This window comes from Gymnoscopelus braueri, assembly GCF_963280865.1.
Source record: "Gymnoscopelus braueri genome assembly, chromosome: 14".
NCBI classification, from domain to species: domain Eukaryota; kingdom Metazoa; phylum Chordata; class Actinopteri; order Myctophiformes; family Myctophidae; genus Gymnoscopelus; species Gymnoscopelus braueri.
The window spans coordinates 25,333,672-25,349,964 of record NC_137619.1 but is presented as its reverse complement, the minus strand read 5'-3'; the positions used below and the strand labels follow the sequence as shown (position 1 = coordinate 25,349,964).

Here is a 16,293-nt window from a genome sequence, read left to right as displayed (position 1 = left end):
CGTGTAATACCGGCTTTTACCTGATGCGCCCCGCCACTACCACCCATTGAGGAATGCAGGGAGCTTCCGACAGAATCCAACACAGACGGGATTAAAACACATATATATTGAAAAATACGAACCAATACAGTGCACACAGGTTTCGAAGGTCGATTTAACATCCGTGGCTGCTACAGGTTCGGTACTTAATATGATTTTTTTGTACATGTGCAGAGAAGTACGGGCGTTAAAGACTATCATAGATACAAAAGTAAAAGTCAGACTTGATTAAATACATCTGCGATAGCGTGCGGTGCCGGCGTGCCCATATCACCGTAAAGAGCGTGCAAAGTGGATCTAATGGCTTTTCAGGTTTGCTACTGTTGTGGTGTATAAGGTATTTTCTTGTTTTTAATTCATTTCATGTAACAAGCTTGAAGACTAAAATAAATAGACTAGGATAAAGCGGAACTATCGTGAGGACGATGTGTGGGGATACTTTTTGAAGGTGCACACAAGCGTCATCCAATCCGCATCCAATCAGAGGACCAGCTTTTCGTTGTACCAAAGATGGTTAATTTATGAAGATACACTATCCCAATTGGAGCCACTAGAGGTGAAATGGTACACAAATCCTACAAATGGTCTCCTAAATGGGCGCCGACGTCTGATGGAAAAAACGTCCAATGTTTACTGGTGCTAGATTGGCTGGGACAGAGAAAGGTCAATGATAAAGTTGATTTTCTCCTGATTTGTCTCTCTGAAAAAAACTATTTCAGTATATAAATCTTGTGAATATTGCGTGGCTTGTGACAATCGGGTCGAATATTTTGTTAAGTGACCATGAGGCTAAAGAATGGTTCAGCAGAAGCTGTGTTCATTCACGTTCACTCTCTCACTGGAATGAATCAATGGGTTAAAGAGAAAGAACGCAGACTCCAACCTGCTTCCGGTCTCCTAAAAAGGCGTCCGCCTACTTCACATAGATACAGGAAGTAAACCGGAGATGGTGGTCTTGCTAGTTTTATCTTGGGTTGTACTTCCGTACATTTGACATCAGATGAACTGGAAGTGTCATGGAAGCCGCCATGCGCACCAATACCATCTAAAGGCAAACTGTTCCCTAGAAGAATATTTTTCATTTGTATTTTGTTTTAAATAGATATTATGCATTTGCTGCGACTCGGGCCGTCGCTGGCCCGTTTAGGTGTCCGTTTATGTCACCAGAGTGTGTACAGCAGCCATGGAACTCTGCGAAAAGTCGTGGTGGACTTGGGAGAAAAGTGAGTTGACATTATTATCATCTTCCATGGTCAAATTAGCCGGGGACCCCCTGGTACCCCCCCCAAGGACCCCTGGGGGTCCCCGAACCCCACATTGAGAACCAGTGACGTAGGAGCTTTGCTTGTCAGGGTTTCTTTGCCTGCTGTCAACGTGCTTCTTTCACTATACTGTACACCAGGGGTCTTCAACCTTTTTCAGACCTAGGACCCCTTAGCTGAGAGAGAGATGAAGCAGGGACCCCCCCCCCCCTTACATGTTGTATAAAATAGTGTTGCAGATTTAACTTTTTCATAGATTTCATGAATAGCTTCATAGACTTGTTTGACAGCACTCAACTCATTGTTGAGTGAATTCATGTTTTTTGGTTTGTTGGCTTAGAGTCATGTTAACATGTATACATTTCAGACATTTAAACCACTTAAACCCTCAATACTTAGTAAACTTGACTTTTGACTCTGTACTTAGTTTGTTCCTTTTTCCCTCTACACTCTGACAAAAATAGGTGATCTACAAGCTCATAACGCCTCGCAGCATTGTGTGCTTGTAGATCTGCTATTTTTTGGCTAATGTTCCCTTCAGAATAAGGATGCTAGGGTTCAAATATCCTATTATTGCAGAAAGATTTACGGCCCCCCTGTATAACTCTGAGGACCCCCTGTTGAAGACCCCTGCTGTACACAGTAAAATCCTCAGTGGTGATTTAGCTCCTCTAAATGGTTCCATTTGTACACTCTCTGTGTTACAAATGGATATTTTTTTAATGGATAATTAACACTGAGTATTTTACTGGGTACTGTAGCTCAGGCTTTGTTGTAAGATTGACAAGGGCTGTGTGGATGTGGATTAGCCGCAATATTTGTTGATAAACTCCCCAATATTGCAGCTGTACGGAAAGCTTGGGTTAATCTCTTTGTCTGTGTCAAGTCTTTGTTCCCCAAAAATCCACGGTTGACATGTTATGAGCAACTTTCTGTCAAAAAACTCAGTGGAGCCATGATTTTCTATGTGTTTTACTTTTAGTTTGAGTGATTGGCCGTTGGCGTTTTCTGTTTTAGGAAACTTGAGATCTCTATGGGGAAGTTTGCCAGATTTGCAGATGGAGCTGCAGTTGTCCAGGTAAAATTACTTTCATTTATTTCACATTTATTTAACCAGTATGAAACCACATTGAGACCTGTGAACTGGCCAAGAGGCATACATATTATTACACAGCTTTGTCAGCAATAAAAAATACAGGACAATAACAATAATAGACATATAACATGATCCTGTACAACACACCCGACTACCTAGGAAGCTCAAGGAAATTGAATTAAAGTAAAATTACAGAAACATTGTCTTCGTCAATATGTATTAGAATCTTCAGACTAGGTAACGTTACACTTGACAAAAACATTCACAAACACCATTTCCTCTTCTTGTTCATTGATATGATGTTTTTGTCTTGCATAAATACTTTATGATTAGCATTATAGTCATCATTATAGCATCAATGCTATTTTGTTGTTGCCAAATTCATTTTTATGTAATAATAATAGGCCTACAACCTCTATGATGATTAAAATAGAAACTGACCAAAAAACATCCGCTTGTGTAACACTGAAGTGTTTGTACTAAATTAATTCTGACGTGATAAATACGAGGTCAGGCTCATTGAATGAATTCTTTGAATGCAGGATATTTACACAGCATCTGTAGTAACTTTGCCTCCTAATTGAACGAGGGTTAATTTATTAAAGAATCTTGACTTTACATTCAGGATGTTCATATTTAACTACAATAAGAAGAGGTGTGTTTTTAAAGCATTGTGTAATATTTGCTGTTTGTATGGCATTTTCAATAAGGATATGCATGGTATTTCTGGTTTCTGGTTGGAGTATTGCTGTTTTGATGGTAGTTATAATTTGAGTCGGTATTTGTGTAGTACTAGTCTACTCTGTTGACCCAAACCGACCAATCAGAACTTCACTTAAGTCTACAAGATTGTTTTCTGGTTAGATTAAATATGATTGCTTCCCCTTTCTCTCTGCAGCTGGGTGACACCTCAGTGATGGTGACCGCTGTCAGCAAGACCAGACCATCTGCCACCCAGTTCATGCCTCTAGTGGTACGTTCACCATGCAATATTATGTTGTCCTCCATTTCAGAATGAGATCATGGACTGAGTGTTGTCAATATCAATCATTTCTCTCTTTAGATAAACATTACAGTTACAGCACCAAAAGAGATCAAGAATAAAAACATCATACTATGAAAAATAACTCTTAAAAAGTGTAATAAAAAAGAGAAAAAACAACAAAACAAGCAATATGTTTTTGTATGATTGAGGATGTCAATGCTAAGTAGGGCTGCATGATATGTAAAGAATGCCTCATGAGAATTTGCTTGATATTGTCATACAGTACCTGCCTTTTACAACTCTTGTTTCTGAACTATTACCACAACTGATGTACCCCAATCATGTACACTATCAAATTTACTTTCTGTTCACTTTTTTCACCTAAATCACTAATTTCGTTGTTTTGTGATATCCGTTTATTTGTGGTCATCTGATTAGAATATGTCATTCAAATTGTATTTATTATTTTTTAAATTTATTTCTTAAGCATGTTTGCTTCATTTAGACAGGACAGTGTAGCGATACAAGATAAGGAAACCAAACACATTAGAGACGGATGAAATGCAACACTGGTCTCCAGCTGGAGTTGAACGTGGATGTTGTTAGGTGGCCGCTGCACTACCTGGTTGGCTACTAATCAGCCCCTTTATCATTCTATTTGTATGCATACATAGCATGGATTACATGGCGTGTGATAATGTCATTAATACAGACAGTATTATAGCCCTTTGTCATGTGCCCAATGCACAAGTTTGTAAACTCATTAAAAGAATAAATGATATATTATGCAGTCCTAGTGCTGTGGTGCATTTAGGGAACTTATCTCTGATGATAATTGCTCTGAATAACAGGTGGATTACAGGCAGAAGGCAGCTGCTGCTGGCAGAATTCCCACAAACCACCTGAGACGAGAGATGGGCACCACCGACAATGAGATCCTCACCAGCAGACTCATTGGTATGATAATGAACAGGCTCCACAGCTCCAGCACTTGATCACAATTAATACGTGCCTGGTAATATTTGAAATGTATTATTTGATGGCAGATATCAAGGTAAAAGAGTCACAACTTGTAGCTTTAAACACAAATCCAGCTGACTTTGCAGTATGGAGTGCAATTAAGTGCACAGAAATAATTAAATCCTATCCTGTCTAGGTTAGTGTGCTGATTATGTAAATGATCATGTACCACTAATCCCAATTATCTTAATGAGGATAAGGTCTTAATCACAGTATGTGTAAGCCGATAGCCGATTAACACGGCTAGTTTGTTGGTCAAACTTACCATTTATACGCCTTGTTTACAGACCTATTACGCCCTAATTGTTTTCAGTAATCAGGGAAGTTGTGTGCGTGTAAATGCATTTATAGTTTGGAATGCTTTAACTATCGTTTCTGTTTTTTCCTTTTTTCAGATAGGGCAATAAGACCTCTTTTCCCTGCGGGTTACTTCTATGACACCCAGGTCAGTTTTAGAGAAACCATATTTAATTGGTAGTACATTTTCCTGATTCGATGTCCCCTCTTTTAAATAAGTGTGGAGCCATTTACATTTGAGAATGCATATTTTGATCAATTGACACACAGCCTTTATGCAGAGACAGAAACACAGTATTGTTATTCTTCTACACTGCAGGTTCTGTGTAACCTGCTGGCTGTGGACGGCATCAATGATCCAGATGTTTTGGCCATTAATGGAGGTGAGTCCAGTCTCAGCTGTCCATGTCGTTGAAGTAATAGTAGTATACTGTGCTGTTTTTATGCAAAAATTAACCTTCTGTTTCCTAACAGCTTCTGCAGCTCTGGCCCTCTCTGACATCCCCTGGAATGGACCAATTGGTGAGGAACAGAGTCAGATATTGTTGATAATTTATAAAACTCAACGTTCAACGTTGTCTTCATAGCATCTGTCGAGTATCTGTGAAATAGTAGAAAATTCACCCCATACATAGTTAATACGTTTCCTGCTCCGGACAGTAATTGTGTGTGTGTGTGTGTTGTTCAGGTGCGGTGCGTGTGGGCCTAATAGATGGAGAGTTTTTCGTCAACCCCACAAGGAAAGAGATGACTTCCAGCATTCTCAACCTTGTGGTAGCTGGATCCCCCGGTAGTCAAGTTGGTGAGTCAGAACACAGATCTAATTACTTCTGTTTCCTTTTGATCAGAGACTGGATATGACAGGAGTGTGCATTTTGTGCATGTTGAGACGGCACCAGTAAAATGGTTTTGTATGTCTGTCCTGCCAGTGATGATTGAAGCTTCAGGGGAAAATGTCCTGCAGCAGGACTTCTGCCATGCTGTCAAGGTGGGGGTCAAACATACCCAGCAGATCATACATGCCATCCAGCAGCTGGCACGAGAGCAGAAAGTCCCCAAGCGCACCCCGGTCAAGATCTTCTCCCCCCCGGCTGACATGGTGGAACAAGCACGCCAGTAAGACTGTTGTTTTACCCACACAGACTATTGGTACTGTTGACAGGGGCACAGGATGGTGGAAAGGGTTGTGGGGTTAGTTTGGGAAAACTAGGTGTGGTGGGTGATTAAATGTTAAACTTTATTTCATCCCAAGACTTCTAGATTTACTGAGTAGGTTAAATCAGTTCCATCAAACTGTCTTAAAGTCACAGCAAAAATATGTTCCCAAATAGTTTAAATTATAGGGTTAAGAGGATTCATTTAAGATGCATTCGATTTTTACCACCAGTACCTGATAGTGGACCAGCCACAAGACTACTTACGTTGCTTTGTAAGCTTAATCAAGGGACAGGGCACGTATACAGTGTTTCTATTTTCAGATATTAAAAAAATAGCCAGGGTCAGCTTTCAGTGGTAGAAAACTCAAAACTAGCCCTTTTTGTCTAGTAATACTTTTTCTTCTTTTCTCTTATCTTACAGGTTAGCCTCTGAAAGGATCTATGCTGTTTTTACTAATTACACCCATGACAAGGTGAGTAATTCTTGAGCATTTGAAAGGGAACTCTTATACCACGACTTGTTGAATATTTTTGCCATTGTGTGATATCCTTTGGAAAAAGTAAGAACTAGAAGAGTGCAGGTCTTCGCCAGGCCGAGTTGCATACCCGAGGCCCGAAAAATGTTGGAAGTCCGTCATAGCCACTAGGAACAAAATATGAAAGATCTGACTGATACATCTTGATCAAATGACTCAAGAGATAGTGTACCGACTTGTGTGAGTTTTGGACAACATTTGTAGGAGTAGTAGCAAAGTGTTTTTGAAGAAAAGGCAAAATGTCGGACAATGTAGTCTGGCACAAATGGGCACGGCCTATATAGGGAGTTGCATCATGAGCTGAGGAATCCAGGGAAATGAGGCAAATTTTAAAGAATTGGGGTGGCAGTTCTTTCTTGGCATAGTGTTTGTTCAAAGTTTCACGGCATTCGGATGCTGCATTCATGATTGCCACAAATGCCAATTTGAATGGAATCGGATACATCTGACAGATACATCTTGATCAAATGGCTACTAATTTAGTAAGAGTAGTAGCAAAGTGTGTTTTGCAAATAAAAAATCACACCCTGTGTGAAGTGGGCGGTGTCTTGCTAGCTAATCACAATACTGAATGGAGTCAACCAATCATGTACAAAAGATAAATACATTTATTGAAACACTCTTTATGATGGACGAAACCATAACTTTAAAAAAAACCAAGCTATGGTTTTTTTTAAAGATATGGTTTCTTATATAGGGCTATGCACATGTGTCATGTGACACTGGCCAATTACAGTCCTGAATAGATTGTGATTGGCCAATCACAGCGCAGGATAATTGTACAAATTTCCAAACCTCACTTATAGGGGCGGTTTCACTGCCCAAGATAATTGTACAGATTTCCAAACCTCACTTATAGGGGCGGTTTCACCGCCCAAAAAGGGCAAACGGAAAATGATGTCAGGCAGAAATGGGCGTGGCCTTTATAGGGAGTTGGGAGATTCTTTGTGTTATTTAGTCTGATGGTTACATTTGTGATTTAAATGACTAACTTCTCTCTCCTCTTGTCAGCTTTCTAGAGATGATGCCATCAACAAAATTCGACTTGAAACAGACGAAAGCCTAAAAGGTAAAGTTGTATTAATTAAACAATCTCTATGGCTCCTACTCAGAATTCTGTAATAGATTAAATCAACTTTTAGTGGAATTCACCTCATTGTTGTCAATCTATTTCATAAAACGATATATAGCTGTAAGAACTTTTCTGCTAAATTAAGATAACTGTCAGATTTAGTTTCTCAACGGTTGCAGTGTATCCTTCAAGGCAGAGTTGTCAAACAAATGTTATGTTGTGGCTGTATCCGTCAAAATGTGACGTTGTGTGAAAATGTCTCCAGAGTGCCCTCTAGTTTACACTAATTCCAAACACATCTTCAACTGTGGTTGGAATCAGCCAAGGCTGGTAGTTCAAGGTGTTTGATTTCTAGGTTCCAGAGCATATAATCTAATCGGCATGCATCTCCTTTGTGCTGTGCAGAGAGATTCCCTCAGGCAGAGCCCTTTGAGTACATTGAATCCTTCAACACAGTGTCCAAAGAAGTCTTCCGAAATCTGGTGCTCAACGAGTACAGGAGGTAAGGGCAAGGCTAGTACAAGCCAATGTGGATAGCAGATAGTCATTAGATGTTCTTTACCTCTGTGCAAACAATGGCCAGAAAGTGGTTGGATGTATAATCCATCTCTTGATGGAAAGATAGCGAGTCATAATGGCATGAAAATGTGCTTAAGTACTGGTATGTGCGTGCGTGCATGTGTTAGGTGTGATGGGAGAGATCTGACTTCTTTGAGGGACATCTCCTGTGAAGTGGACATCTTTAAGCCACTCCATGGCTCAGCTCTCTTTCAGAGAGGACAAACACAGGTACATGCAAGTACAAAGCTTGATGAACCCCCCAAGTCCCAAGAAACATGTACAATATGAGAGTTCCACTGATCATGAAACTTAAAGAGAACATGAAACACTGGAGTATATTCACATTGTTAAAATATTGGTCTTGATTGATAGCATAATTTATTGCACTATACAATACTGGGTTTGGAGGACAATTGAGAAATACATATCTATTTTCACCAGTAGAGTGCAGCCATGACACATGAAACCCTGAGTGATGGTTACATCACTGCACTTAATGTAGCAATAAACTTAAGGAAAATCAACCAAGGTGATGACAACTGGCATGAAATATTGAATGTAGGGAAAAGAGGGTTTTTGTGGTGCAACTGCGGTTCTGAGTCAACAGAGCCTGGCGCTGGCAGTGCTAGAATGTAGTCTGTTGTGTGGAAAGCTTTTTATTCTATAGTGGTGAGGGCAGATGGAAGTAAATGATTTTATGATCTGTATCTGGTAAATATGTTGTTTATGATTTGTAATTAATTTAATACCTAAAAGGTACCGGTAGTCAAATGATTCTCACAATGGCAAAATGGCAGGATTAAATCTCTTTCACAAACGTTTTAAAATATGGTTTTCTATATATTTATGAATATAGGTATTATATTGTACAGTACATAGTATAACATATATAATTTTCTGATATAATGCTAAAATGTCCACTAACTAGTAACTCTATCTCTATCATTTACAGTGTAAAGAAAATCATCTCACTAATCTGTTACCTCCCCTTTAACCTATATTGATTACAATTAATCAGATTTACTCGTAGGATCTAGCAACGCCCTTGCAGTTATCAATACAGAATCACAATCTTGTCATGAAAAGGGGTGTAGGGACAGCAAAGGATGCAGACAAACCTCCACCAAGAACAAAAAACGTATCAATCCTGACCTTCTCTTGTTGTGTAGGTGCTGTGCAGTGTAACATTTGATTCTTTGGAATCCAGCATTAAAACGGATATCATCACCACAGCTCTAAGGTAAAGTTATACAACATGCTTCAAATCCTATTAAAAGTCTTCCAATTTGCTGTAAAATGAGTTGGTGACTAATACTAACTACTAAGGGTTATTTTATTCAGCTTGGATTAGCAGATTTGGTGGGGTTACTTAAAAAGGACATATCAGATAGTGTTATTATCAGACAATTCAAATACAGTGCTTTACTTTAATTACCTAAACATCCTTGTATTTATTCTATGAACAGCAAGCCCTGACATATAACACCTTGGAGAAACAATTAAAAGGTCTTTTTAAATTCTGTCACCTATGCCTGTTATTTTATTTCTTCTACAGTGGCATCAAAGACAAGAACTTCATGCTCCATTATGAAGTGAGTAGGACAACCCTGTTTTTCTTATGCACTGTCACATTTTCTTATTTTTAATAAGTGAGTTACTGTATGATCCAACATAAATTATGAAATCAGCTGAAATTTCCCTTTATTCTGCTGATTTCAGTTCCCTCCATATGCTACCAATGAGACAGGCAAGGTGGGGGGAATTAACAGGAGAGAGCTTGGACATGGTTTGTGTTTGTTCAACTTGTTAAACGTTTTCTTCTGTTTGTGTTTCATATCCACTCAGACATTATTTATACAACACCTGGGCTCTTTGATATATTGTTTGTGTTTGCATTTGTTCGTTCTTCTTCTCAGGGGCCCTGGCAGAGAAGTCGCTGAGATCAGTAATTCCAAAAGACTTCCCTTTCACTATCAGGGTGACTGCCGAGGTGTTGGAGTCAAATGGTGAGTAGGAGACATGAGAGCAGAGTTTTCCAACTGTGTAATCCAACTGTCCCTGTGGGATTACATACAGTATACGACTCTGCCTCTTTCTCTCTTCCATTATCCGTTTTCTCCATCTTATCTTTTGACCCCTTCCCACACACACACACACACACACACACCTATGGCTATTTTTTTCTTTCTTTACATCCTGCCATTACTCCATCTCTTCCTCTTGTCTTCCCCTCAGGGTCTTCGTCGATGGCCTCAGCATGTGGAGGCAGCTTGGCTCTGATGGATGCAGGTATAGAGGCAATGATGCACTGATACAAGTAATGACATACAGTACTGAGAACACAGTGAAACTCTCTGTGTTAGCTTAATTCTAAGAGATTTTTACACTCAGCTGAGTTTTCTATACTGAACTACTGACTAATATCTTATACGTTATCATTCAAAGCATAAAAGTTATGTTTTTGCATTAAATCTAGTCTATTGCAGTGAGGTATACATAACTAAAGCTTCTGGTGGATAAAATGCTGTATTGTATGTCTCCAGGTGTGCCCATATCATCTGCTGTGGCAGGTGTAGCTATTGGCCTCATCTCTAAACCCAACCCAGACAAACCTTCTGAGATCCAAGACTACAGATTACTCACTGACATTCTGGTACACATGGTTTGGCTGGGATCATGCCCATGTACATGTTTTGAAATGGCAGAAAGACTAATTCATTTTTGAAGTTATATATTATTCAAATTAAGCTCTTTGTTGCAGTAGTTTCCCCAAAATCTGAAACCAACTTCCATTCTGAGGTTTTCTGAATATTGGTTGATTATGTATTTTATAAACAGGGAATAGAGGATTACCTTGGAGACATGGACTTCAAATTGTCAGGAACAAGCAAAGGCATCAATGCCTTACAGGTACTCTGTGTGTGTGTGTGTGTGTGTGTGTGTGTGTGTGTGTGTGTGTGTTGTGATTACTATGCTCTCAGACAATCCAAATTCAAGACTTGAATTCATTATTCCTATTCCGCAAGCCCATCTTTATGTATGATTTGTTGATTTTTTAGGCTGATGTAAAGATTCCAGGCTTGCCTCTGAAAGTAGTCATGGAGGCAATCCAGCAGGCCACAGGTAAGCACCAATGGCAGTGAAACTTTGAACGGTCAGGGTAGGTGAATCATTATATCGAAGGGTATATTAGAATTTGATCAGTATTGATATTTTTCTTATTATGTGTGCACTTTTAATATATTTGAATTATGCATTAAATGAAGTTGTGTAATTTAAATAATTTAGCTATAGAATGTTTAAGTTTCACACAGGTGAAACTGAAGTTATTTGTATTTTTCTAAACTATCGGCTAGTGTTATCAGCTGAATCTATGACCATATGTAATTTTTGTCCCTAATTGTCATCTGTATCAAACTGACCATGCTCCAGTTGCAAAGAGGGAGATCCTAGGAATCATGAATAAAACTATAACCAAACCCAGGGCTAACCGGAAGGAAAATGGACCTCTTGTTGGTAAGCCGTATGTGTATTTGCTTGCATGCATGCTACATTGTGTGCTATGATATGCTCCGACTGTATGGTTTTGTTGAGACAAACCAATAGGTGCATACCCAGGGCATCTTGTTGAGCACCCCTTTTCCAAAGTATGTTGTCAAAAATCCAACCTGCTCGGTTAAAAATTGAAAGATTGTATTCCTTCTATTGTATTTTTATTCTGTTCTGGTGTGTTTGGCTCTTTTAATATTTTCTGTAGAGAATGTTCGGGTGCCGGTCTCCAGAAGAGCGCGCTTTGTTGGCCCAGGGGGCTATAATCTCCGCAGACTACAAGCTGAAACAGGTAACACTCAGCACTAATTTAGGAATCAGCCAGTACTTTTGAAGCTAATGTAAATTGCATGTAAATAAGCCAATATGTTTTATAGTGCTGTAAAATTGTAACAGATTTTCCAGGTGATAGAATAAGCCAATATAAAATACATTTTATAGCCACTGTAACATTATAACAAATATTTGTTTCATTGTCCAGGCGTTACAATAAGCCAAGTGGACGAGGAAACTTTCTCTGTTTTTGCTCCAACGCCAGGAGCCATGAATGAAGCTCAGGAATTTATCAACGAGATCTGCAAAGATGATGTGAGTCTGCTCAGGAGCAAAAAGCCAGGGACCCCTGGCTGATTATAAATGCCTTAGTTTAACACTAAAAACAACAATAGAAAGCTCCTGGAGTTGAGGCTTGGTGGTATACAAGGCTAGCTAAACCTTGTCATTGCTTCTATCTTGGAAAAGACATAGCTGTACAAAACAGTTCCTCTGATGGGTCATCAGTCTATTGACCTGAACATGTTTGCGTGCATGCGTGTGTTTCTTTTGCAGCAAGATCAGCAGCTTGAGTTTGGTGCTGTCTACACTGCCACCATCATGGAAATAAGGTAAACTAAGCATTGCATTATGTACAGTGGTGTAGCTCTCATAACCCTAACCCTGATCAGTAATTTGTAAAATGTGTGCTTTTAAAAAATATATATTTATACACATTTTATGTATCCACAAAGTGTGGACTCAACCAGGTGTAAAATGATTTGCCCTGATGAAAAATACTACAAGTTTGATGAATACTGAAAAATGTGTACTGTACTGTAAATCCTCCTTACAATTTACACAATTTAGTTTTTCTCACTTCCACAAATGAGAGCCATTGTTGATTCAAGTTTGCAGCAGTGAGATACAGTACAGTTTCCTATTCAGTATCATCTTTGCAAATGACATCACAGTTATCACACTGTATTTAAACAGCTCCTCTCTCCCCTCTACTTCTAGGGACATTGGTGTGATGGTGAAACTCTATCCTAATATGAGTGCTGTCTTGCTCCACAACTCCCAGTTGGACAACAAACGGGTTAGAAAATCTGTGTGTCTGTGACAGTGCTAGGTGCATTGCCTATGTGGCAAAAACACCTGTCATATAATAAATGGGTCAAAACAAACTAAATGGGTCAAAACAAACTAGATGGATGTTAGGTGTGTGTGTGTGTGTGTGTGTGTGTGTGTGTGTGTGTGTGTGTGTGTGTGTGTGTGTGTGTGTGTGTGTGTGTGTGTGTGTGTGTGTGTGTGTGTGTGTGTGTGTGTGTGTGTGTGTGTGTGTGTGTGTGTGTGTGTGTGTGTGTGTGTGTGTGTGTGTGTGTGTGGCGTATGAACTAGGTAAATAAATCACACTCTGCTTTAGCACTTTGTTTATTTTAGTGAGTTTGCAATAGATTCTGTTTGTTTTTGTTTAGTTTTTTCACAATATATTTCACAATATTCATTTCTGTTGTTGAGGTCTGAGCATAGCAGTTATTTAACCTATGCCTTTTGTCTTCTTTTAGATTAAACATCCAAGTGCTTTGGGTTTAGAAGTTGGACAACAAATACAGGTATGTCATCAGTCACTTAAAAAATGGCCCAATAAGTATAACTTCTTGACTTCCACTATTTAACCACCTATTTCCCATTCTTTTTGTGTGAACTAATTCTCTCTACCTGGACCACTGCCGACAGGTCAAGTACTTTGGACGAGACCCAACAGATGGCAGAATGAGGCTTTCGCGGAAGGTACTCCAGTCTCCTGCAGCAACTATCGTCAAGACACTGAATGAGAAACAGAGCATCACCATGGGAACAGCCAATAACCAAGCAACGAGCAGCTCTTTGTGATGTGACAAACAGGTGTTTAACCAAATTCTGGCAATGGCTAAACCTTCATTCACATGGACGGACACTGCCATGAAACTGTCCTGGTTGAATCCTGGCACAGCAGCACTACAAATAAATCCAACAGTGCTCAGAGCACATTGCAGACTGAACTGGTCTTGAACAGGCTGGTGTTTTCTGTGACTTTGTGGCTATGGACGGAACTACAGATGATCAGAACCGATACCTTTCTGATAGACACATGCAATGTTGAGATTTTTTTTAGCACAATTATAGGATGAACAATTTCTCACATTGCAAGGGACTTCCCTTTTTTTCTCACTATAGAGCTCCTGCCATGGGGGCCATTTCTACATGGACATCGTACCCTCATAATAATATGCCCCCCTCAGTTTTTCCATGTTTTTTATATTGATATAATTCCATATGCAAATATGCACTCCAATTCTGCAGCATAGAACCTCCATTGTTAAGTATTCTACTTGTCCAACAGAGATTTAGATCTGCAAATTGTACCGTTTTATGAAGTCCATGTTGCATGAATAGGGTTGAATTGGTATTAATTGATTTCCTTGCGAGAGAGTGATGGTCAGATATTGTGGGATGTTACTGGAGAGAATATTGCTGTAATAAGAGTAAGAGTAAATAAGAGTGTCTCATTCATTGACTCTCCCTCTAGCACTTCAATTATTACTCAGTACTCTACTCACCATCCTGAGAATACAGTGGCTATAAAAAAATATTCACCCTGTTGACTGTTGAATGAATGCATTTATTACATAATTCTGTCACAATGTAAAGGTAATTTGAGTCATTTATCTGAAAGGAGAAAATGTCACATAGCCAATACATTTTATTTGCATACATAAACATCCCTTTGCTTCAACTGGGTTAGACTGCCCCAACATTTTTAAATATTTCATAGCATAATATGATATGAAATATTAAACAATGTCTAGTTACTATAACTATTTTTTATAAAATGATGATGCTTTCTAGCATGTTATGTTAGAAAGCATAATTTTATAAAAATTGTTATATTAATTATAACTAGACTAGAGGTTCGGGCCGCATCGGGCCCTCACATCTAGAGTTCGGGCCACTATGTCCATATATGGACATATATTGGAGACCGACCGACTCCAAACTAGCTGTTCGTATTGCGTAGGCCCCAAGTGACATGCAGAGTGGAAAGTCGTCGGATTGGCGGTTGCGCTAAACTAGAGGTTCAGGCCGCTGTATATACTGTATATGTTCATCCTGTTTGACTGTGAGTCATTAAATGGTACTAAGGTGTACACTTTGAATAAAGTCTCGGCCCTCACACTTTCGTCGCACCGCCGATCTGACTGACATGCCCATATATGGAGATTTCTGTATCTGTCAGTCCTTGTCCATATATGGAGATCTCATATACTGTATGGGCATGACCCCTTTGTGGGCATACAGTATATGGAGCTGACTGATTTGTTTGCACCTGATGCCATGATGACACATTGAGGTTAGACAACATACTCTTTATATGGTTATGGCCAAGTCATGGTGACATGAGCTTGATGTCAGAGGTCCGCCCGCGGCCGCCGGTCCTCCCTTAAAGGAGTAGTTCACAAAATAAATGCTTATTTTCTATCAATTACACACCCCATGAAGCCTTGAATTCATGGAGATTTTTTGTTTTTGTCGCATTCCTGAGCCAATAATTTGATGACCGGGAGACTCAAATGCAGGTCAATTGAGTCTATTACCGGAGACACCGCTGAAAGTAAGTAATTTTTGGGGTGAACTACTCCTTTAACCCAATTTTAATATAGGAAACCATAAATAAATAAGAAAATCCCATGTATGGAGTACTCTGATGTCAATATCAATATGACGTCATAGGCCTGGACTCACACATTTGGGCATGGCTAAACATGGAACTCCTACAGTATATGGGCATAAAAGCGAGACAGTGCATCTCCACAATGGCCCCTGACAGGATCTCCAGTGGCCACATGTCCAAATTGCTGTTGTTAGACAATGGTCCACCATCCACCCAATGTTGACGTTGTTAATTATATTAAAGGGATATTTCAAAGTCAAATAAGTTGTGCTTTTGTCTTACATTATACATTTATGATCATGCCATAACAATGTGACATTATACTGTGTAGACAACAAGGTGAACACTTTTAATAACCACTAACCACTGTTTTACTGTAGTACATGGTATGTCTTCTGAGCTGTCAGAATAAGAATAAAATACTAGTATTTTATAAATATAATTATACATTATTGGTCAACAAAAGAATAGTTTTTTTTATCGTGGAATGTAAACGTTAAATGGTCAGTTGCAATTTGCAATAAATATTGACAACTCAACAAAAGTACACTGCGCCTCTGCAGCGTTACTGCCCTCCCCGGCTTCTGTAGCCCCTCAGAGGAGACCCCACGGTATAGGGTACGCTTTTGCCTTTCTTTCCCAGTTTTAAGACAATAGCTGTTGGGACTTGTTTTGAACAAAACATGAGGGTTATATTTGCGTTTTTTTAATTTAGGAAACACAAAATTAAGGGATATTTATTCGTGACCCAT

General features: G+C 39.2%; 1 protein-coding gene across 2 annotated transcripts; it reads left to right on the top strand.

The window, feature by feature from the left end:
- Nucleotides 1–1,045: 1,045 nt before the first annotated feature.
- pnpt1 (polyribonucleotide nucleotidyltransferase 1) lies at nucleotides 1,046–15,951 on the top strand. Of its 2 annotated transcripts, XR_013934468.1 has the most exons (29): nucleotides 1,046–1,262; nucleotides 2,319–2,379; nucleotides 3,296–3,370; nucleotides 4,234–4,339; nucleotides 4,798–4,847; nucleotides 5,019–5,082; nucleotides 5,174–5,221; nucleotides 5,388–5,501; nucleotides 5,629–5,815; nucleotides 6,278–6,329; nucleotides 7,404–7,461; nucleotides 7,870–7,966; nucleotides 8,151–8,253; nucleotides 9,195–9,265; nucleotides 9,581–9,617; nucleotides 9,745–9,811; nucleotides 9,942–10,031; nucleotides 10,261–10,314; nucleotides 10,569–10,678; nucleotides 10,864–10,935; nucleotides 11,085–11,148; nucleotides 11,458–11,541; nucleotides 11,783–11,866; nucleotides 12,056–12,162; nucleotides 12,403–12,458; nucleotides 12,847–12,925; nucleotides 13,395–13,442; nucleotides 13,567–14,307; nucleotides 14,399–15,951. XR_013934468.1 is itself a non-coding variant. In XM_080450053.1 (28 exons), the coding sequence occupies exons 1-28, from the start codon at nucleotides 1,147–1,149 to the stop codon at nucleotides 13,720–13,722; spliced, it is 2,310 nt and encodes a 769-aa protein (XP_080306179.1). In that variant the 5' UTR covers nucleotides 1,046–1,146; the 3' UTR covers nucleotides 13,723–15,950. The 2 variants fall into 2 exon arrangements, 1 of the variants encoding a protein (XP_080306179.1); XM_080450053.1 differs by having other exon boundaries at nucleotides 13,567–15,950.
- Nucleotides 15,952–16,293: the final 342 nt, after the last annotated feature.